Source organism: Mugil cephalus, chromosome 17 (genome assembly GCF_022458985.1).
Source record: "Mugil cephalus isolate CIBA_MC_2020 chromosome 17, CIBA_Mcephalus_1.1, whole genome shotgun sequence".
NCBI classification, from domain to species: domain Eukaryota; kingdom Metazoa; phylum Chordata; class Actinopteri; order Mugiliformes; family Mugilidae; genus Mugil; species Mugil cephalus.
The window spans coordinates 11,387,112-11,409,714 of record NC_061786.1 but is presented as its reverse complement, the minus strand read 5'-3'; the positions used below and the strand labels follow the sequence as shown (position 1 = coordinate 11,409,714).

The window sequence follows — 22,603 nt, the reverse complement described above, 5'->3', positions numbered from 1 at the left end:
ATAGCTCAATCCTCTGGCTCCGTGCCCAGGTACAACCCTATAGCTGCAGCTAATGAACCATAGCATTGGTGCCAAACAGGGGAGTGGGGACCAGGGAGAGTACGGCCCAGATATGGTGAAGCCCATTCCTCGTTCCTTTGACCTCGGTGAGAGAAATCCTCCTGGGGCCAGTATACACCCCCACCGCTCCTCCTGCGCCGCCGCAAACTCAATTACATCCATCAGTCACTGCGTCCGAGCACCGGGACTAACCCCCATCCTGCAGTCCAGTCGCAAAACCCCAACTTTCCCTCAGGTGGGGCCGTGTGGAAACCTACATGCTGAACACACATATAAGTATCCCTGGGGCTCTCCTGTGTGGAAGCGGAGGCACTCCATAAATCACATGCGCAAAAGCTGATTTGGTGCTAAACGTGCTTTTTTCACAAAACGTGTTTACGGCCAGTCCCCCGCCACTGGAAACAAGACTTAAGGTAACACCGTTCTAAAGAAATTATACCAAAAAAATGCCAGAGAAAGGAGGAGCAAATAAAGAGAGAAATGGGGTAAATGTATGAAATGATAAGCTCCCTGGCTGGATTCTGAAAGGGGACGCTGGGATCGTGGCCTGGTAGCTTAATAAACTATCAGCTGATATTAGATGGCAAGAAAAACTAAATTCTGGTCAGTGCGGAGGATGTGGTTCTCTTCCAAATAAAGCATGTCGTTGTGAAAACCGGAGGAATGCAACTGCAAGAGTGGTCAGAGCTGCTTTGGACAGAGGAGGGTGGTGGTGGTGGTGGTTGTGGGGGCTCTGTCACAGCCCCTCCAGGGTAATTGGCTCCAGATGTGAGGCAGCGTGGCCCCTGCGCCAGAAAGGCGTCAGGACCGCATTAAGAGCTGAGCCCTGGGCTGATGGGATAGCAGAGACACAAGCTCACTCCCACTCGGCAATGAAAAACACTGGATCTCATACTGCGCCGCTGACCACTGAGCCTCCATCAATAACCTTGCAGCCCCTCCACCCCCTGCTCATCATCTGCCAAAATAACTAAGCGCAGCAATACTTCTTAAAACAGTGGAAGCCTCCTCTTGTTTGTTTACAGAGGGCTTCTTTCACTCTTGACCTTGATTTTGGCCCTGACAATATAAAACCTCTGTCGCTCTCCGTCTCCCCGAGACGTGCATCGTTTCCGTGACTATGAGGACCGCAATCTAGCAATCTTTTTCTTTTTTATGTCATTCATTGAGCTGCTGTCATTGTGCGGCCCTGAGTGCGGACTGACAGGTGATGTGGGTGTCGATCAGTTCCACCCGAGTTTCAAGAGCCACCATTGTGCCTGACGACGTGTTTGCCGAGCACAATGGTTAAGCACTGGAGTTTTCAGCGTTTTTGGTAAAAGGCAGCTTTGTGCAGCCTGCGGTGCTCTGACAGCCACAATGGAAGGAAGGTGAAGGACATACGTATCCAGCCCGGATTGTCTGAGACACAAAAAGCAGAAGGAGATGACAATGTCAAATGGCACAATGGTACATATAAAAAGATATAGTAAGATAAGTGGAGCCTGTATAGCTGTTGATAATGGTCCGTTTTTGCCGTTACACATTTGTCCTCACCTTTTGTTGGCTGACAGTGTTCTAATAGGAAACATGAACTTTCCCTGTTCCTGGCCCTTTTCAATAGGACTTAATAAAAAGCATGAAGAAATTTCAGTGTAAATAAGGTACGTTTTTTTCAATGACCAACGCATCTGCTGTCTTAAAAAGAGTCCTCAGAGCGAGGAATGCTTTTACTGTGACACAAAGAGCATGTTTACTGATAGAGCGTGGAAATCGATTAAAAGCAGAAAAGCAGCATGGAGTGAAGGTAGACCGAGGAAACGAAGTGAATGGGAGGAAAGCTTAAAAAAAAAAAAATTAAATGGAGAGCACTTCATCAGTGATGACACTCGCATATCGATGACATTTGCTGAGTTGCAGTCCCAACCGTGACTAACAAGGGAAACCACTCATCATGCCAACCGGCATTAAAAAGCTTATGTGAAAAGACCCTTGAAGCACCTTTCAGCCAGGAATGCCTGTTGAACAAGATTATGCGGGTAAACAGAAAGCAGATGTTGTGCGTGTTTCCAGCTCCGCTGCAGATTTCTGACATCCACTACCTGTGAAGGCACGTTGGACTGTGGCTGTTGAAACACAAACAGGAAGAGGAAATGGAAGACTGCGTTGGCTCTGCTTTACGCCAATACTAATCTCTAACAGGTTCCAATCAAACGGAGAAATGTGGAGTGAACAGAGGTTTTTTTTGCAGTTCCAGTTATTCCTGGCTTTTTTGCTTTTCTTTTCTTTTTTTGTTTCAGCAAAGGCAGCAGAATTAAAGAATAAGACGCTAAAGTATGTCAAAGGTCAGCGTGAGGACAGCGGGATCAGAGCCAGCCGCTATCTTGATTTCCAACAACAGAAAATCATTTTCAAAGAACACAGCCGACACCTCTTGAAACAACACAAAAGCGGAGGCTGCCAACAGGGACTTAATTTCAGCCCACCATCGTCCCTCCGCCTCATTCCATCCTTTAACCCTGGGAGATGGTGTTGTCATACTGCTGGACATGGGCCCAGGGTGTGAGTGAGTTTAACTAAACAAAAACACTCCCACCCCGGGGGTGAGGGCTCATGCCCCAGTCAGGCCTCCATAAAAACAGCTCTGGTGTGCGTTAAAACGAACGTTTCCAACACATAATAAAACTGGGAGAAAATTGGAGCATCTCTCTCCCTAGCAAGGCTGTTGCAAAGCATGAGAGGAAGATTCATGAAAGGAGGATGAGCTGTTCTGCCGTGAACACAGTCGCACACTAGGGGGCAATCTTGTGCCGTCCGTGGGCAGAAGGCCATGTATTCAAAATTTATGCTTCTTTATACATCTATTAATTCTCATTAATCAGCTTAACTTAAAAGCAGCTACAGTCCTTTTCATATTTCAACACTAAAAACAGAAGAGGTTAAATTATCCAGTATTATACACAAAAAGTGAATGTCTTGTGATCGATTATTTTTTACACTGTGGTAATGTTAGTGCTTAAGGGAGGGTCATCCAGAGCGGTGGATGGAAGCTGGAGATGTTTGCCGCACTGAAGAACCTCCTCCCTTTAGGGCGGGCGTGAAAACAGGGGAGCCACCGCTCTTTGCAGCGGGCTGACGGGCCGACCTTCCTAATTCCTCAGATTAAAAGCAGCAGTCGGGTGGCCGCAGGTTCCAGAGGCAGACAACCTAAACAGCCTCATGATTAGAAACGTACAGGCCATGTGGCTTTCATTAGCTACAAGCTGAACCCACACTACAACAGAGAGGAGCGTGGCTCGGTGTCAATGCTGCGTCTGCCTATCGGGCGCAAGAATCTGACTGATGAGTTTTCCACAATACCAATAAAGACGCGTACGTAGTTAAATGAGCAGGCCGACATGTCGTTACATGAAATTTTTTTTTATTAAACGCCAGCGATTTGGAAAGGAGAAACAATCATACCCCAAGTTTGGCTGGTGAGTGGCGAACTAATAAAGATTAAAGGATAAAAACTATTTCAAAAACAGTACAAAAAAAAAAAAAAAAAAAAAAACTTGGCATCATTTATTGTGTGTGAGCTCAGACTTCATCAAAAATAACATTTTTAGATACACAGAGCTGATCTTTTACACTTGGCCCAACAATATGAGATATATATTATATGACAAGTTAAAAACCAAGCACATAAAAAATAAGGTGATTTGCACGTTCTCATAATGTTCTGATAAAATAAACCTCAGACATCTGCTGTTCCAGACAGGTTAAAAATTTGGCACAGTCTGAAGATCAGCATGTAGAAGATGAACCTAGTTTGGAATGGATTAGTAAGAAAGTACAGAAAAACACTAACGTAGTGTTAAGAATACCTTTACCATAAATAATATACCTGAGTATCTGAATATACCTGTGGCTAGTCAGCTTTCATCTGTTCCCTTTATTTGTGCAGCATTCAGTTTCTTTGGTGTATTTTTCCCTTCTTTTGCCCTTGATTTGGGTCTATAATGCGCTAGGAGCTCTGCACCCATGTGATGATAATGACAGACAAACTGATGATGCCCATAATCAAGCCGAGGACCACAAGAACGACAGCCTAGAGACAAAGAAAGAACACATTGCATAAAAGAGAACGCTTCATGAATGTGAGCTCAGAGAGTCTCTGTAGCTTGAGCTTTAGATGTATTTATACTGAGCATGGTGTATTTACCCCGATGGAGTCACAGGATCTGAGCGGCTGGCTGCTGATCTTGAGGTAGAAGATGCCCGGGAAAACAAACAACAAACAGCTGGACGTTGTTGATCCTGAGGAACATACAGGAAAGGCACTTTTATTGCAGTGCATGTATGATAACTGGAGCTTGATAAACTGTTGGCGCAGGCCTACTGCATTAATTATGTATAAGCAGATACTGTGTTTTTAGCCGCCCCAATCAATAACTGTAGTATGCTGACATAATGGCGGCTCTTAATGTCTGTATTAGTTGAAAACCTATGCAAATATTTAAAAGGTTACAGTTAAATTATGACATGCGCAACATCTAACGAACATTTGTTTTCCTGTATTTCAAACGGGAGTCACATACCTACTACGCCAAACACATTTCTAATATCAGGCACGAAGATGGCCAGAAGCAGCACCATGCTCAGGATGATTAGAGTCGACACGATGTGGATCAGCCAGGAGAAGGGACGATCACCAAACAGCAGCAGTATCACGGCTTTACGAGCCTGCAGTATAAACACAGCTTATTGAGGCCTAACAGAACTCATGCAATGTGATTACAATTAAAATCTATAAATTCATTTAGTAAGGGCTAAAAAGTAAATGTAGAAGAGCAGAAACACAAACAATAAATAAATCTGCTTAATAGTAAAGAAAATAAAGAAATTACGTTATGTTAACCTCCTGAGACCCTGCGTCCTCATATGGGGACGTTAAGTTTTACTGTTGCAGCTAATTCTGCTTCATTTAAACTTTTATCCTCATAACTAGATACTAGTTGGTGTAAAAATAAGATAGAGGTCATTTCAGTGGATTCATTCTGCAGCTGATCATGTAACAAAAGAGCAAAAATGTACAAAACCTCATAAAATTTTACAGTTGAAACTTGTGTATTTAAGTTTATTAACTTATATAGTTTAGTATGATGGGAAAACGCAACAAATTCCATCAATGGTAACTGGCTATAACTTCACTAATTAGCAAATACTCTCGCTTGAGGATGTTGGAAATTCATTATTTGCAATTCCGTCTTTGCGCAGCCATGTTCAGTTTTATATTTTGTAACATATTATTGACTGTATTATAATAAAGAGTGAAATAATCCCCATGTCCACATATAAGGACATATTTGTTTTCCAAAACGACTTCCTGTTCAAAGATGATGCTTAGTTTTTATAGTTCTACACATCCCAAATACCTTGGAGAAATTAAAAATTCAGGAGGTTAAAAAAGAAGATTGTGGTGTACTCACAGGGAAGTGTATGAGTGGTACGGTCAGCAACACAGAGAGGAGGATGGCCAGCCGCACCGTCATCACCAGTATGTCCCGTGGCATGTAGGCATCATAACCGAGCAGCAGCTCAGAGTTCACGTGAGCTACAATCAGGAAACGGGCAGAGTGAGGGAACTCTGAGAACAGGTCAACGGCAGCTTTCTTTGATGAAGCAGCGAGAACAAATATTTTAACAGCAGTTATAGATGATATAGGAGGGCAAAACAACGGAGTGCTGTCTTATTAAACCGTGTAAGCAGGCAACATGTGTTGGAACGTGGTGAAACCTGTTTATTAAGCATTCAAATCTAATACAGCGTTTGGAGAAAATGATCAACCATTGAATCATTGTCTCAGACTCAGATCTTTTAAAGCCCTTTCCAGTTTGCCTATAAAACAAAACAAGGTATCACTGGTGCCACAACAATCTCATTAAACATTTAACTGAAGCCCTTGAAAGGTCAAACTCAAGCACCACTCATTTGCTTTTAACACCGTGACAAAATATTTTAATTAATTACAGATTTTATTCTTGATCTTAAAAGAACAGGCTGGGATTTTAAGTGAAAGCACTGAGTGAATGGGATTAACACAATAGCCTCCAAAGGATACGTCCTCAAACTTTGATTAAATACTTTATATATAAATGAAAAAAGAAAGAATAAAAAAAGCTGATTTAAGAAAAATCAGTGTGAATCTGGTGGAATTAGTTTATAAATCCTACACATGCTTAATGTTTTCTATATTGTGCTGCTTTGTTAATCTAAATATAAAATGTAAAAACACACTAAATGTTGCCATTGTCAAGAAAATGAAAGAAACCTGTGTGAAATGTTCTACCAAGAGTTCTGTTTTAATGTTCGTGCTACAAATGACAAAGAATAGGAGAAATTGTTACAAATAAATTGTGTTTTTGACACTGTTTCTTACTTTTTTATCTAAATAGCTGTCGGATATCGTGCCTGGAATCTCAATAAAAACTGAAATGACTCATTTTAACTCTACACTGCGTGTCCCTGCAGACTCACCGTAGAAGGTGAGGTAGCCAAACAGTGCAGAAATTAGGTACATCAGGAAGCTGAGGCCAATACTGATGTTTGCAACGTTCTGCATCCTGACTTTGGTGGGTCTGAAACACACGAAGAAACAAACACAGCGTAAAGTTTCTATGTGACCGGCTGGTTTAGTAACTTTTAAGCGGAAGTTAAGGTAAAAGCTGAGAAACTGACCGGTCCAGCTCGCAGTAGATTGGCAGGATAGCCGTGTGGCAGAGGAAGGAGAAAGCCATTGTGGGGATGGCGTAGGCACTCTGCAACACACACAGGTCAGAGCACAGCTGCCATTAACAAATTATCAGCTCAGAGTTACACAGGAGTGAGGGGCAGGTGGGTCAAGGTATGGTTTGTTGAGGAGCAATTACAGTCCAGGCTGCTGAGTGATAACGCAGAATTAAGGTGGGAATTTTCTTGAAACTTCCCTTTAATTACCCTATACAACAGGTACATATAATACAATGGGATCATTTGTCCCTGTTGTATTTTCATTACACGTGTTTAGTGTAATTCCGTGTCACGTGTACGTATGAACTTTACGTGTAACATAAATGTGAACGACAGCCACACACCATTCTCGGGTTCCACGTACACAAACCAATCCTTCACGGGCGAGAGTGCGACCTGTCACCAGAGTCAAGCAACTGCAGCGGACGGACGTTCGACACTTTGTCACCGCCACCTCTGAGGCTGTGCGCGTGCAGAGGGGAGGGAAAAACTGTGGTTCCGAATGCGTACCTTACTGGAGATGACGAAGAGTTTGGGTGTGCATTCTGAGTCAGAGGAATTTGATATCTGGAGAAAAAGAGGAGAGCAGAGGGTGCATGTTATTTCTGAGAGGAGACGACTTCCGCAGAGCTGCTGCAAATAGAAAGTAGAAAGCTGAATTCTGATGCCTGGCTCCAGAGGTGGAGGGTAGAAATCATTGGAGTTAACCCATGCCAGGGTGGAAGTTAAAGAACGGTCTTTATAATTCCTAAAGGTCAGAGTTTATTTCCAGGATCAGACAAGGTCACTTGGGCTTCCTTCCTTTTAGGACTGAGTTCCATCACCATTCACAGCTCCCTGCAGCCTTCTCTGGTCCTCATCAGCCAGAGCTGACACAATAAGGAAACTCAATCTCATGGGTTTTCCTCCTAAATCCCATAGCCATGACCGTCTAGCCCAGACTACCCAACTCATAGCCAGGCTGTCTGATGTATGAATGTGTGCGCACTAGCTGAAAGAAATACCGTGTGTTGCTACCTGGAAGTCACCTGACAGGGTAGTCACATTGTGAGGCAGCGGGCAGGGGATGGACCACTTCTTGATGACGACCTGGAGACGAGACGATGCGCCAAGTCAACACCGGGAGAAACCAACAAACTTGTGGAGGTCTTTGTCAGAGCTTACCACAACAGCAAAGTACAGCATGAAGAAGAATGCGATGCTGCTGGTGTAACCGAGGAAGCCTGCGAGGGCGAGAGAAAGCTGATGTAAGACGCTGATCACAAATAAAGAAGCTGCAGCTAGATCTACTGACTTACCTATTTTAGGCAACATCGACAGAGGTAGGACAACAGCAAGTGCAACGATGATCAGAAGCAACCTGCCATCTTCATACCAGGCATTTCTGAAAAACCCAGCGAGGACAGGAAGCATTAAAAGGTCAGTGTCAAATTGAGCCACATTTCTGATCGTGATCTCCCGAGCACTGAAATGTCAGGGGCAGCAGAGAGTAAAGCAACGTGCCTTTAAGATGGACCAGCTCTGGAAATTTGTCTCCATTTCGTGCTCAAATATGGAGCGACAGATCCATCATGTGGTACGAATTAAGGGCTTTAGCTCTTGCAAACCATAACAATTATGTAATTCACATGCAAACGTTGTGTCGCTCCATCAGATGTGACCACATTTCACAGAGAGGGGGAATAATATTTTCCTTTGCTGAGGGATAGCCTTGGCGGTTTATTCGGGATTGGGGAGCTGGAAGAGGAAGAGGAGGAGGAGGAGGAGGAGGAGGAGGGAGGGTGGTCTTTTCGAGATGACACATGTAGAAGGCATGCCGGCTCCAACGGGGTCGAGGTCGGGGTGGGAAGGGTGTTGCCTGGCGCTGCTGTATGTTGGGAGCGCAGCGTGGGGTCACGGGGGACTGGCTCCACCACTCTTTATGGGGCTCCCAGAGTGAGCAGCACCTGCTCTGACCACATCAACACCCACTGACCCCTGTTTGGCAGTTTCACAGCTGTGGCGTTACCGTAGGCGCTGATGGATTTGTCTCTACGTCTACGCGGTTTCTGCCCTGTAACTGGATGTCAGGAAGACCTCTGCTCTGACTATGAGTCCCTCTTGTCCAATCACTTCTACCCTAACCTAAGTTTAGAATAAAGCCCTCGTCTGCAGCTTAATTAAACCCCTTCTGCACTCTCACGGACTCAGGGATGAAAAAAAAAAAAATTCCCCATTAGCATCGATTCTCAGGAGGCTCCAGGCTTAATGTAAAGACGCAGGATACCTACAAGACCCATGAAATGTAGAACATTTCACGCTATAACAAGACGCCGGATAGCTCTCAGTTAAGGCAGGCGTATGACTGCCAATGAGTCAATCTCCAAACAGCGCTAAAGATCAACATAAATCCAAATCAACAAAAAGCTGTTCAAACGACGAGAGAGACAGGACATGGAGTCTGCGACTTTGTTTTTCGCTCTGACGTTATATTATTATAAACGGGCCAGAAAAAAAACACTAATGCGTTTCGATATAAAACAACTCGTTTATTTAGGCTTTGATGGAATTGAGCGTCTGTTAACGTCCCAAAGCCGCTCATTAACAGAAATGTTTTGTTTCCCTCAGCAGCGAGCTGTAATTAGAATGGCAAAACTGATATCGCCTTGTATCAGTCTGATTCTGGGAACATGTGTGAGAGATTTGGGGGTGAAAAGAGCGCACTAATAAAAAGCAGCTGTGTGCGGAAGATTCAGATGTTGACGGATAGGGCTGAGAGCAGCTACAACTCTTGCTTAAACCAGTGTGGCCAATAATAAAGCAATAGAAGTTACATTCTTGGCCAAGGAGGAGCTGCAGGCTCATCCACGTAGGCCAATGAAAGACACAGCCTGCTGCTGATAGGTGATGAATGGCTCTCCACCATGAATACATTTCCTCTGGGCATGTTTCACGCTATCCAACAGCTTTCCCTCCAATCGCTCATAGAGAAATTATTAGTACTGCACAGTGGTTTGGTGAGAGATCCTCTTCCACTACATTACTCACTCATTTCTTCTTGCCCAACTAATTTCAGTTTGTGTAGTTTTGTGGTGCACAAGCGTCAAATTTGATGTATTTGGAGGTCAAATGTATAATCTACGCCATCATGGGAACAGGGATGACGCGTTCTTTATCTTACGGAGGCTAATTTAAAAAAATGACTTGGTTTTAGCCACAGCTGTGACAGATTTTACACTAAATTTCCTTTTGGGCGAGTGCAGGGAGCTCACAGTGTCGTGTGTGTATACCCACCCTGTGTTGTCTTGGCTCAAGAAGCTGCTGATGGTTGCAGGAAGCTCTGACTTCAAGATGAACAAATAGGATGACATGGCTGAGGGGAGGAAAAAAAAAAAAAAAGATTCAGAAAATGTTTTCAACATTAAAAAAAAAAAAAAAAAAGCCACACAATCATACCAAACCAGTAAATCACAAACACAGACGAGATGACTGCATTGTGCCACAAGCAATTCTAAATTGCTGTGAGGATGATGTGCGTTTTCCAGTGTGAGGAAATGGGTACCGCTGCTCTGCGTTAATGCAAACGGACAGGTAAGGCAGCTCAAAGGGATCGCCAGCAAAGCCCTCGTCGCGGAGGAGCAGACATTATGCAGGTCCTCCAACTGCAGGAGCAGCCGGGAAGAAGCAGAAGAAGAAGCGCGAGGGGGGGAGGAATGGTAACAATAATGATCTCTGACGCTAATCCAGGTACTTCTCCCCCTTCTCCACCTCACTAGGAAACAAGATACTTCCCCGTTCACTCAGACGGCCAATCAGAGCAGGGACCGGGGTCACTTCCTGCAAGCCCCAAAATCTCCAGGAGGAACAATGGGAAAGGGAACACCGAGAGATGGGGACGGAAAAAGGGGATTCGGATACAGTGTGTGGTCAGTCATAAAGGGGAGATAATGTTAAGGTATTTAGATTTGTGAAGCCAGGCATAGCCGGAGTTAGCTGAGACATTATTGCCCCGGGGCAGGCCTTGCGCTCGCCGTTAAATAAGCCCAGCTATAATCCCCCGGATCCTGTATTTGTTTATAAAAGAAAATTCCTCCAATAACCCTTCCAGCCCACACAGACACAAGGACATTCTCTCTCTGAGAAAAAAAAAAAAAAAACTCTTAAAAGATCCGTCAATAAGAGGTTATTCTGAGGCACTGGCTGCTTTGGTGTATTCGCCAAAAAATCTTTCCCTGTAAAAAGTCCATCTGTCAATTTAAGCAAACCACAAAAAACACTTTGTTTTCAACCGCACAAATGAATAAAGGCACACTGACAGGGATCACACAGAGGCATGATGCAATGGTTTAGTTTCATGCAGTTGGTTACTGTAAGCACAACACGACTTCTACTGGGATTCCTGGAAAGATAATACTTACGTCTCTAAACAAAAAAAAAAAAAAAAAAGGCCCTTGAGTGAAGAAAAAGAATCGTTATTGACCAAGTGGTAGGAAAACTACACATGTATGTAAAGTTGAAGGACACTTGAGGTAAACCTTCCCTGTGTGGTCAGCAAATAGTAGGAGGCTGTGTTCAACATAAGACAGAGCCACTTTCATTTCATTAAGAGCACGGGGAGAGGCAGGCTGTGAGAGCCGTGGGCTGGCCAGTAATTAAGGTCAATTGGCCCATCAGCCTTTGGCAGCGCAGATGAATGTTTACCCAGAGTGAGGCTAATTGCACTCTTATAAAAGGGGCCCGGGGTATAGACAGATGCATGCTGGAGTGCTGGCTCTCACACTCTCACACATACTGCCCCATGCTGGGAAAACCACAAACATACCAGAGGGCATGGCAATAATCCACTCAGCTGTGCCACTAATGACTGCAGAGGAGCTATCACCTCAGCTCTCGGCTGCCTGAGAAGCACCGTTTGTGGCCGTGGAACGAGCAGAGATGGCAGTAGGAGAGGGAGGGAGAGAAGTAAGGGGGGGGGTGGGGAGATATAAAGGGAGGGGGGTCCATTAGGTTACTCAACGCGCGGAGGGTGGGAGTGGGTTTACCATCAGCGATCAATTAGAGGAGAAGTCATGTTTCAGGCCCAGAGGAGGGGGCCGAGAGGACAGCGGCTAGAGGGTCAGAGGTTATCAGGGGATCCAGATAATAGCCCTAGAGGAAGGAGGGAGGGAACCTCAACACGAGGCCCTTTGGTCACCAGCAGGAGGCACCATCCGCCTCGAAAATAAACTGGCCGCAGTCTGACCCTGCAGCACTCCTCAACCTCTCCGCCACTCTGCTTCTCTAAGAACCACAAAATCGGTTTATATTCAACACGTCAGAAATAATGTAAGTAACTGCACAGTGAGGCTGACTTACCGCCAATATTTTGAATAAGAATAGCGATTCCAACCAGAACCTAAAAGGAATTTTGGAAAGGCTGTTAGTGTGAACACATTTCCTGGTCATGTTGAAAATGTAAGTGGCAGTATAAGTGGCAGGGCAAACTCAGCAATCTGAAAGGGTAGAAACACTTACTTTTCCTGGTTTTTGCAAGGCTTTCCCTCCAAGGTCTTCATATGAATTGATACCTACAGTTAAAAACAATCAGACATGGATAAGGCAGGATGGCTCTTTCGTCACTGAACACAACAGGAACTGTTTGGGAATCAATCACCCACATCAAACTGTTATCACTGCTTTATCTCCTCATTTGCACTTTTTTTTTTAAACATCATTTAAATATCACCTGATTCACTCACAGATGTGATTCAGTAAATAAAGCAAAACACACAATAGCTAACAGTTAGCTTCCTCGCACACTGATTCAATCACAAGTGCAGGAAGCAAAGTGTGTCCTTTGTTATTTCCTCACCTGTTTGGTCGCACAGCTTCAGAAGGAGATGTATGGAGTACGACGCCAGACTGGAGACCAGTATCAACAGGATGCTACAGAGGAAAGGGAGAGGAAGAATAAATTAGTATATGTAAAGTTGTATCTCTTTTTGATTTTCTTGAAAAGGTGTTTGTACAATTAATGCACTCTTACCAGAAACCAATAATCCCAGTTCCAGCCATAGCATAAGCCAGACCCAGTATGCCGCTGCCCATGATTGCATTCATCAGGTTAAAAACTGATGAGGCAAAGGAGGCTCCCCTGGCTCTGGTTTGCACTGCTCCCTGCTCACACAACACAAATAACACATGGATAAAATATACTGAAGTAAAGCATGAAGCATGAGCATGAAGACAACGGAGCAGAAGAAATCTGGTTATTTTCATAAAAGCCTCAGGAGAATAGATGACAACGGTATTAGGAACAACTGGCCGGCCCTGGTGATGGATGTCATGAAACAACACTGCAGTGGCATGTAGGATCAGGGATGGAAATGGGAATGGACGGGGAGGGATTTGAGGTGCTGGCTGTGGGACAGCTGCCTGAGCTCAGGATAAGGGGAGCTGCCCAAACTGCTTGACCCCTCTAATGGGGGATATCCTGGACAGAACGAGTGGCAACTCTGGTGTCAGTGTAACAACAAGCTCGGATTGACCTGCGAAGCCACTGAATCCGATTCACCCCGTTACAGTAACGAAAGACTGGACGTAAACTACAACACTGGACGGATGAGAATATAGACTGAATGCAGGGCAAGACACAAATTAAATTACAGGGATTTGAAAATACTTTGACCGTGACATTGGGATATGCCATAAATAAATTTTGCTTATTTTCAAACTGTTTATCCATATTCAGGGTCATGTGAAGGTAAAGGGAATGGTTGGCAAACAAGAAAATCCGCAGTACAGATTAATTACTGCTTATCTCACCGAAACTGTTTTTGTGTGTTAGTGTAAGATTAGTGGCTGACGACTAATCAAGAATCTGCTGTGGATGTTCATTTTAAGTGGTTACCATGATATGACAATGGCTCATTAAATAAAGTAAATAGATGTTTCTACAGTCACTGTCTGTATTTTATGTAAAGACTTTTGAGTAAGTACACTGAGATCACAAGTATCCACCCACACACGTTAGTTCACCCACTATTACTGATGAATCTTAAAAGAAATCCACTAAAAATAGTTATGTCAGATGATTAAAACAATTCATCATGAAAAATAGAAAAATGGCCACCTCATTGTAATACAGACATATTTTCCATTTCCATCAGGATGTCTTAGTTTTCCATGTTTTTTTTTTTTTTTAAGTTTTATTTATTTATTTTTTGTTAAATCACAAACAAAAATGATTTGAGTTCACAGAATGACTGGATATGGTTTTCGTGTACCTGGTCCAAAAAGAATCAAAGTCAGTGATTATAGAGGAGCTATATGTATCTAAGACACTTTGCTTATGGCCACTGTTTTGTTATTTAAACAACCTGACGAGTGGTTTACTTCCCATAAGACAAATTACATATCCAAGGATGATTCTGGTAGCGTTTAGAGACATTTAATGGTGACTGCTTTGGATAAAACATTTAAGTTTAAATAAAAGGAATACAACATTCACACTTTGGAAAGATCATGTGTAAAATCTGTAACGTTTGCCTTTAAATAAGAAAAGTGAGTATAATCATTTAAACTTCATAATGTAACTTCTATTCTAGGGTTGACTTTCATTGTAAGTGCTGACATGGGCAGAAAACACTGAGGAAGTTCAAAAGCATGTGATTTCTGTCATAAGAAAAGTTATGACAAGTCAGACAGTTTCATTTACTGATGACCTTGGCAGTTTACAAAAACAGAAGACAAACTACTGTTTTTATATATTTGGAGTTCATCTTCTCTTAGCTCTTAGTCGAATGAATGACACCGCTAGAAAACCTACTTACATTTCCAAACAGAGGTGTAGTCTCGTCGCCTTCAGTGTAGTCACAGTCTGAGTTTGGGTCCCTATTAACGCTCATTGTCAAAAAAAAAAAAAAAAAAAACTCCGGCCCAGAGCTCGCCTCAAACCCTCCGGTTAACGTATCGGACAAAAAGCCGCAGAATTATGAGACCATGTTCATTTTAAAAACGCTTTTAAACTCTCCTCTTATCGAACTTGTCAGCTGTTGACTGTTGTTGTTGATGACTGACGTCACGTGCCCCTCTCTTCCGTCGCATCTGACACGTCAGAAAAAACACCGACCAATCAGAATTCGAGCCTCCGCGGGTTCGACCAATCACCGGTCCGCTCTGGTCCCCTACCGATGACGCAGATCCAGCATGTCTGAGGACGAAAGATGTTGAGGTGAGCACAGGATGAGTTTTCTCGACACTAATAGCTTATTTGCTCATTTTATAGCTGCCACTTGATAAGTTTACTTAAACTTTAACACTTGCTTAGAGTTAATATGTGCGTGTTCACTTTTCTGCATGGTAAAATCCGCGCTTTTGCTTTTACAGATTCCTCACCAGAATTTATACTTCTGTTCAAACGCAAAGAAACCTCAAATCTGCCGGTGTGTACCGGAGCCTCTGCTCTGCATCCTCTCCAGGCTTTGCTCCTATAATGGAGCCCAAACTGTACCAGCCCCCTCCCACGGTCCGGGGTATGACCTCCCTGGACAAAGAGGCCTTCACACAGGCCATTACAGTGCCAGCTCTGCGGGTACCCACACGGGTATTAAACAAAGTAGTGAAGAGCCTGAAGAAGTCGACCATCCAGCGGCCAGGTGTGCCTAGAGTTGTTCAAGACCAAGAGGAAAGCAGTGACTTCCGTTTAGTCCTGTTGGACCCCCACAAAGTGTCCTCGCCGAGCTCCTTCAGTGAGGCTGAAGCCGAGGCCCTGAGGTCCTTCGGTGTCACTGAGGAGCTGCACTACCATGAGCTGAAGCTGACCTACGACAACCTGAAGAGCGAAGAAGTGCTGGAGGCCGTGCTGCCTCAGGGCCAGGATGTGACGTCCGCATTCAGCCGAGTGGGACACATCGCACACATGAATCTGAGGGAGCACCAGCTCCCGTATAAAAACCTCATAGGTGAGAGGCAAACGTTGTAAGATTTCACTCCAGAATAACAGATGACTGTCTACAGCTTCAGTCCTTCCTACTCAGATGTTTTGATGAAGGTGAAATTCGCTCCTAAAATCTTCCATCAACTGGGTGAATCAAATAATTTTTATAAAATAATAATATTTGTCAAAGTTTGCATGTTTGTTACTGCATCTGCAAATAATGGCCAGTGTGTAGGATTGAAGAGGTGTCATAATTCTGTTTTCATTGGTGTTTATTCACCACTTACTACTTACAGCTGTTACCTTACAATGTGCCACTCAGGTTAATCTAATCAAGTGGGTCTTCTTGAAGCCCACCATGTTTCTACAGTAGCTCACAGTGGACAAACCAAACCCGGGAGAGACGTTTGTACATTGGAGGTGATGGCCACCGTAGGTTCCCTTACACACTTGGAAAAGGAAAGTTGAGGGGGGGAATATTCAGTTGGTTGCAGTCTGCATATTCCCAGCCAGATGCAATAAAATCCTACAGTCTGGGAATTATTATAAAGAAAATTACACGTATTGATGTTTACCAACATGCAACCATGAAGTGTTCTTAATACCTATCTGTGTTGGCTTCCCCCTTATAATATTAACAAACACAGATGTTACCCTTACTGTATATTTATGATAGACACCACTTGAAACTCGAGACATTTGTTTTGTCTCGCTTGATTTGTTGTGGGATAGGCAGCATTAAAGGAGTGTATCCACAAGAATGATAAGGTCTTATCTAAAAATATATCAAGACACAAGAGTTGTACAAACACGTCGTATACAAACAGGGCTTCTTTGATGCTACTACTTTTCTGCTGCTTCCACTGCAGGACAGGTGATCATGGACAAAACTCCCGGTGTGACCTGTGTGGTCAATAAAATAAACATTATCGACTCTACTTACCGCAACTTCAAGATGGAGGTCCTGGCTGGAGAGGAGAACATGGTCGCCAAAGTATGTACATTTATTTCACATTAACGATAAATGCACGTCTGTGTTTTTCATATCAGATATTTTTTTAAAAATGGGCATTATTCTTATAATATTATGTGTACAATGATTATCATGTGATGTCGTTGCAGGTAAAAGAAAATGGGGTGACATACGAGTTTGACTTTTCTTGTGTATACTGGAACCCTCGGCTGAGCACGGAGCACCAGCGGGTGGTGCAGCTCATCAAACGCGGCGACACGGTGTTCGACGTGTTCGCCGGCGTCGGACCCTTCGCCGTCCCAGCCGCCCGCTTGGGTGCCAACATAATAGCCAACGATCTCAACCCGGAGTCGTACCGATGGCTGCAGCACAACTGCAAACTCAACAAGGTGGAGAGCAAAGTCAGAGCCTTCAATCTGGACGGCAGAGCGTTCATCCAGGGACCGTTGAAGCAGGAGCTGTATGCCCTGCTGAAGGGGAAAGCCGGTATCCATGTGGTGATGAACCTTCCTGCCTTGGCTCTGGAGTTCTTGGACGCATTTAGAGGCCTCCTGCATCAGGAACCTCCGTGTGACGAGAACCTACCCACGGTGCACTGCTATGGCTTCTCCAAAGACAACGACCCCGACTCGGACGTGGTGGCGAGAGCTTCCCGCAGCCTCGGATTCCCCCTGGAGGGGCGATGCTCTGTGCATTTTGTGCGCAACGTAGCACCCAACAAAGATATGATGTGTGTGAGATTCCCTCTCCCTAAAGAAGTCCTGTTCTGCAGTGACGACGAGAACACAGGTGAGAAATAATCTGAAGAATGTTGCAATCAAACATGTAAATATAAAGTTATTTTTTCTGTGAGGCAGCAGGGAAGGAGCACGAACCCAAGCATGTCTGTTTTTCATGATTAAACAATTCTTTCCTGATTATTCGTGTACTTTTAAGTTCTATCTTAACTTCAGTGGTATTTGTTCCATCATGTAAATTTCACAGCAAAAATCCTTGCAATTTTTAAAACCCTATACGTTGACAAACGTATTATCACTAGAAGAAGCATGTTTTTTTTTTTATGTTATCATCTTATATATTACGTTTGTAGTATATTTACTATCAGTACCTTTTTTACTGAAATTCCAGAGCTTTTTTTTTTTTGTTTTACTTTGGTGGACAGTAAAATCTTCCTCTCTTTTATTTCTGTGTCCATAGAGCCTTCAGAGGAACCAGCCCCAAAGAGACAAAAGTGTGAGGAAACTGCAAATTCAACGTAATGATCGCGTCGACCTGGAACACCAGGAAACATTTTAGTTTGCTATTTTTAATAATTTTTTTCCTCATTATAGATGTCACATCACGTCATAAGAAATTATGGCTCAGTTCAATAAATTATTGCTTGTGTACCAACTTTTTTTTTTTTCTAATCGGTATTATTCTGAGCCTGAGCTGTTTCATTTTTAAATAAATCTGTGTAATGAATGCTGCACAGACCTCAGTGTTCATTGTGTTTTATTTAAAAAACAAAAATATAAAACTCACGTACACCTTCATGAAAAAAAAGTAGTGACAGCATCACCCACCACATCAGAATAGTGGCAGCAAAGCTGTATTTATAGTCCATTCGGTCACATTTCTAACTGTAAGCGCTCCGGAGGGGTTCAGCCTTTCGAAGGGAACAGCCCACTGAAAGCATCCTCGATGGCTCGATGGCACGCCAAAGCCGAGCTGTATCCTCCGGCCGTGTCCTGAGGCAAAGCGGCCCGCACGTGGTTCAGATACCTGAGAACACACAGAGAGCTCTGCTCAGTGAGATATTTTGTAAATAATTTGCCTGACTGGCAGCCCGAGAGCTGGTTTTCCTGTGAGTGTAACTTGAGTGTGAGTTTATTCTTCATTAAATCCACACTTGAAGTCATTTTTTCTGGCTCACGGAGACCTCTTGGCCCTTTGATGAGATCAACAAAGACAGACGTACCCATACACAAACAGTGGAACACCTTGTGCCTAAAAAGCCTCTCCAACATGCCCCTATTAAAGTATTATAGGTGTCTTTTATTTTTTAAGTGCTTACAGATGTATCCTGCCAAAGCCCCTTTTCAGCTTCTCAACCAAAGTCAAAAGTCATTGTTTATTTTCACATTCGTTCACGGACAGAAAAGCGGTGGAGCTGTTAATATAGTCTCCACATCTTATCCACAGTGATAGCTGCCCCTCCGCTTATGCGTTGTGTGTGTATAAGGGGGGTTGACCTGTGTCCCCCACCACTCTAATTCTTTCTTCAATGTTTTTGCGCATTGAAAAAAAAGTTGCCTGTTCTGCCTTCTTGTCGTTTATTACTAGAGAGTTAAAAAAGCAAATTCCTCCAGCAACTGAGACAACACGTAGCCTTGGCCATCGATACCCCCCCTCCTCTCCTCCTTCTCCCCCCCACCCCCATAGCCCTGGCAGAGAAGTCTAAAGCCCTCACACGAGTCTGGCTTTGTGGCCCTTGTTCCTGTGAGCTGGGGAAACTTCAAAGTGAAATGGGATTCAAGAGCACAGACAGCACTCTGTGATTTCTATGCCCATTCAAGCTGCTTTACAGAGTAACCCAACACCTGTGGGGAGGCTCAGCGAGACTGACAGAGCTGAGGTGTGTGCGTGAATGAAAGATGGATAGGCGAGAGAAAAGGTGTCGGCGAGACAACACGCTGAGTAGATCATGTTTTGCTTTGGTGTTTTATGATTCTACGAGGTGCTCCGGTGGTTTCCTTGTAACCCGATAAAATGCTCATTGAAAATAAAAAGACCGAAACATGCTTGCTAGCATGTCTGTCACATAAACACGTAAAGTCATGACATTCATGAATATTGCTCGATGGAAAGGGAGGAGAATGTCAATCAGATCTTGCGCACACAAAGAGCACTCATCAACCACTAGAGAAACAACGCACAAGTTCAAAACAGGAGGCCCAGTGATTAATAATAACTTCATTAGGCCCAAGCTGCTGTAGCCCTGTCCTTCAGAGCACTTGAGGGACGTCTTCTCATATGGCTTCCTGCATCTGATGAGTGCTATCTATTGATTATATTGTACTGGGCCTTTTTAATGGTGAAAAAAGTGGGCTATTTACAGCCTGGCTAAGTCTGCTCTTCCTGCTAATCTAATCCCCAAGCTACTCATGTGGTCATTCCTTCCAAGAAAGCTGAGAGCTCTGTGTAACTTTATACCTGCCTGCCCCTAAGGAGAGAGAGAAAGAGAGAGCAAGAGAGAGAAAGATGGAGAGAGAGAGCAAAAAGAGAACATGAAGGAGAGGAGAGAAAAGAGTGAGCGGTGGGGGTTGGGAGGTAAAGAGAGGAGGGGAGGATATGAGGTGAAATCACCTTTGGGTATCATCGTCACAAACCCTCTTGTCTTAAACCAACCCTGTCTGCCCTCCGCTCACCCCTAACACCCGAGGTTAGTTCAGTTCTGCTCCATTAACTCAGTGGCTGTATCCGCATCTTCCCACAAACGCTGGCCGCGCGTACGCCGGCTGACGTTTGGCGAAGCTGAAACACAAACTCCTTTCACATGACTGTACTTGACAATGCAGACAAATTAAAAAAAAAAAAGAAAAAAGAAAAAGAGGCTGACAACACCTGAGACGTGCAACAACAAGAAACGCATTAATACGTTCTGCACACTAAGCTAAAAAAAAAAGAAGGAAGCAAAACACTTTATGCCGAGTTCAATCATAAAAAGACACACAGGCTCCATTGCTCGGGAACAGACGCCTCAGTCCCCTCTGACACCGCTGTTTCAATGTGTGCACCAACACTCTCCCGCCCCAGCAGCCCCCCGTCCCCTCCGTCTCTCAGAGGACTGGACTGCCTTTTGTTCACAGGGCACTGAAACCCAAGCCGCTTCGGCCGGTAACATCTTTCACTCTCCGGGCCCCACTGGAGCATTAGCTGCAACTCGATCCGGGTCTTTTCAAAGCTTTGTATTATTGGGTAAATATGGGTCACTTTGGACCAGCCCATTATGTCGCTTAGGGGGTGCAGGAAAAGACGAGTGCAGGTGATGAAGACAACTGAACGACACAGCATGACAGTGTGCGTGTCAGACCGTCATTGCCACACGGGAATATACCTGGGGGGTTTTTGCATCAACTCAAAACTTTGAGCATCTCCTCCCTAGAAATAAATAACATTGTAAAGTTGGACTCAACAGCAGCATGAATCAAATCTGATAAAAGCAGCTTGGACCTTCTTAGTCGTACCATCTGCTATTACCCTTTACTCAAAAAAAAAAAAAAAAAAAAAAAAAAAGCCATGTGCGTTTGGATCAAAACTGTTGAGAGCTAACAGGGTTTTTCCACTGGAGTCTGGGACTCTGCATACCTGGCCAGTGTCTCCTGTTAATGCTAATAATGGTCGGAGATTTTCCTGACGGGACCCCGAAAGTATTCCCTACTTCTGCCGCCTGGAAAACACAGCAAGGCCTCCGTCTCTAATTCAAAGTGAAAAGATAAGTGGTGAAATGTTCCGGCGGGTTCTGCGTGATTTCCAGCTGAGAATGTGTGGCTCCTCTCGTGTTTGGATCGCCGATGTAGCTGCCCGAATGGGTGCTTCGGGGAAACGGCTCCGAGGTCGGGTCCCCGGAGGGAAAACGGCAGATACCAGACGGAGGCGCAGGCTGCGTCGGGCCTCTCGTCTAGACTCCATGTGTTGGACAGAATAGGATTAAGAAGGTCTGAGGAACCCAAGTTTGATGGAAAAGAAAAGAGGCCTGTAATGCTACAATAGCTACTTCGGCAAAGCAGACACTTAATCAACATACAAACCACAAGGCAGACGCACAGGACAGCGGAGCAATCTGAATCAGTCTTAAACAATGCACACTGCAGAATTACTTCATGTGGTTTGGCTGCTTTTGTACGTGAAAGTTTCGCATTCTTATTCACCGTACAGCAAATTCAACAGAAGCTAAACTATGGTTCATGGCGAGGAACAAAAAAAAAATATTTTTTTTTGTTCCTTGAGGAAAATCCACAAAGTCTAGAAGTCCAGACCTCAGCTTGGCACCTGTCTGCTTTCACAGCGCCCTAGCCGATCCAGGGTCAACAATTGTTTTTACAGCACAAAGGATCAGAGGCTTTCTGGATTCAGCCTGTCGTCGGCGTGATTCACGGCGCACACACAGGGTACAGTGACTTTCAGACTGTTCGGGAGAGAAACTCTGTATTCAGTCGAACGACGCTGGAAGGAGAAAAAAAAAAAAAAAAAAATGACGTCTTCAGATAAATCAATAAACTCTACCCTCTCATGCTCCAAGGACTGAAGCCTCATTAGCTATGTTTAATAAAGCGGAGGAGCTTGGTCTGGTGTGTTGAATGCGCAAAGAGGGCAGCGGACAAGTACAAAGGAAGCTGTATCTGGACAACAGAGGCTGCCCCATCCTTCTAAAAGGACAGTCACGAGCCTGCAGGATGACAGTGTGAATGCCCGGAAGTCTTCCTTTAGCGCTCTGCTGCTACAGCAGCGGCAGTTGAGGATTCCTTCCCTGGGAATGATGGGAGCTGGAGGGGGTACAGAGCCACACACCTGCCAGATGATTTGTCATTATAGAAGGGTCAGCACTCAGCTGTCACCCCCTAATCACCCATCCTACCCCTCAAGTCAGCCCCCCCCCCCCTCCCCCTCCCCCGTCACCCACTAAACTCCAGTCCTCCCAAAACACCCCCTGCATTCCACAGGCAGCTCCAGTTTCACTCGCAGCGCTGCTACTCCATCTGCCCCTCCTTCCTACACTCTGCCCTGAGAGAAAATATACCCCTGTGAGAGACGCAGCACACTGAGCGCATTGTGTGGGTGTGCGACGTGCGCTTATGCCCCCATCTACACAATTTATTTGCGCGCGAGTACATGTTTACCTAAGGGCGGGGCTGTTTGTATCGATACCGAAGGGCGAACC

General features: G+C 44.4%; 3 protein-coding genes across 3 annotated transcripts in view; 1 reads left to right on the top strand and 2 right to left on the bottom strand.

The window, feature by feature from the left end:
- Positions 1 to 3,429: 3,429 nt before the first annotated feature.
- slc38a6 (solute carrier family 38 member 6) lies at positions 3,430 to 14,943 on the bottom strand. Its single transcript, XM_047611011.1, has 16 exons — positions 14,602 to 14,943; positions 12,816 to 12,946; positions 12,642 to 12,715; positions 12,305 to 12,357; positions 12,146 to 12,185; positions 10,085 to 10,163; positions 8,110 to 8,195; positions 7,976 to 8,034; positions 7,829 to 7,900; positions 7,322 to 7,378; positions 6,761 to 6,840; positions 6,560 to 6,660; positions 5,511 to 5,635; positions 4,620 to 4,764; positions 4,244 to 4,338; positions 3,430 to 4,129 (listed from the first exon to the last, which is right to left on the bottom strand). Exons 1-16 carry the CDS (start codon positions 14,674 to 14,676, stop codon positions 4,046 to 4,048), a joined length of 1,356 nt encoding a protein of 451 aa, XP_047466967.1. The 5' UTR covers positions 14,677 to 14,943; the 3' UTR covers positions 3,430 to 4,045.
- On the top strand, positions 14,944 to 18,153 carry trmt5 (tRNA methyltransferase 5). The gene is made up of 5 exons (XM_047611010.1): positions 14,944 to 15,002; positions 15,158 to 15,732; positions 16,577 to 16,701; positions 16,830 to 17,469; positions 17,878 to 18,153. The coding sequence occupies exons 1-5, from the start codon at positions 14,995 to 14,997 to the stop codon at positions 17,937 to 17,939; spliced, it is 1,410 nt and encodes a 469-aa protein (XP_047466966.1). The 5' UTR covers positions 14,944 to 14,994; the 3' UTR covers positions 17,940 to 18,153.
- Positions 18,154 to 18,157: 4 nt separating this feature from the next.
- Positions 18,158 to 22,603, bottom strand: part of mnat1 (MNAT1 component of CDK activating kinase) — a 28,402-nt gene continuing 23,956 nt past the window's right edge. Inside the window, exon 8 of the mRNA XM_047611012.1 lies at positions 18,158 to 18,444. Coding sequence (XP_047466968.1) covers positions 18,324 to 18,444 — 121 coding nt within the window. The 3' untranslated portion in view covers positions 18,158 to 18,323. The remainder of the gene's footprint in view (positions 18,445 to 22,603) is intronic.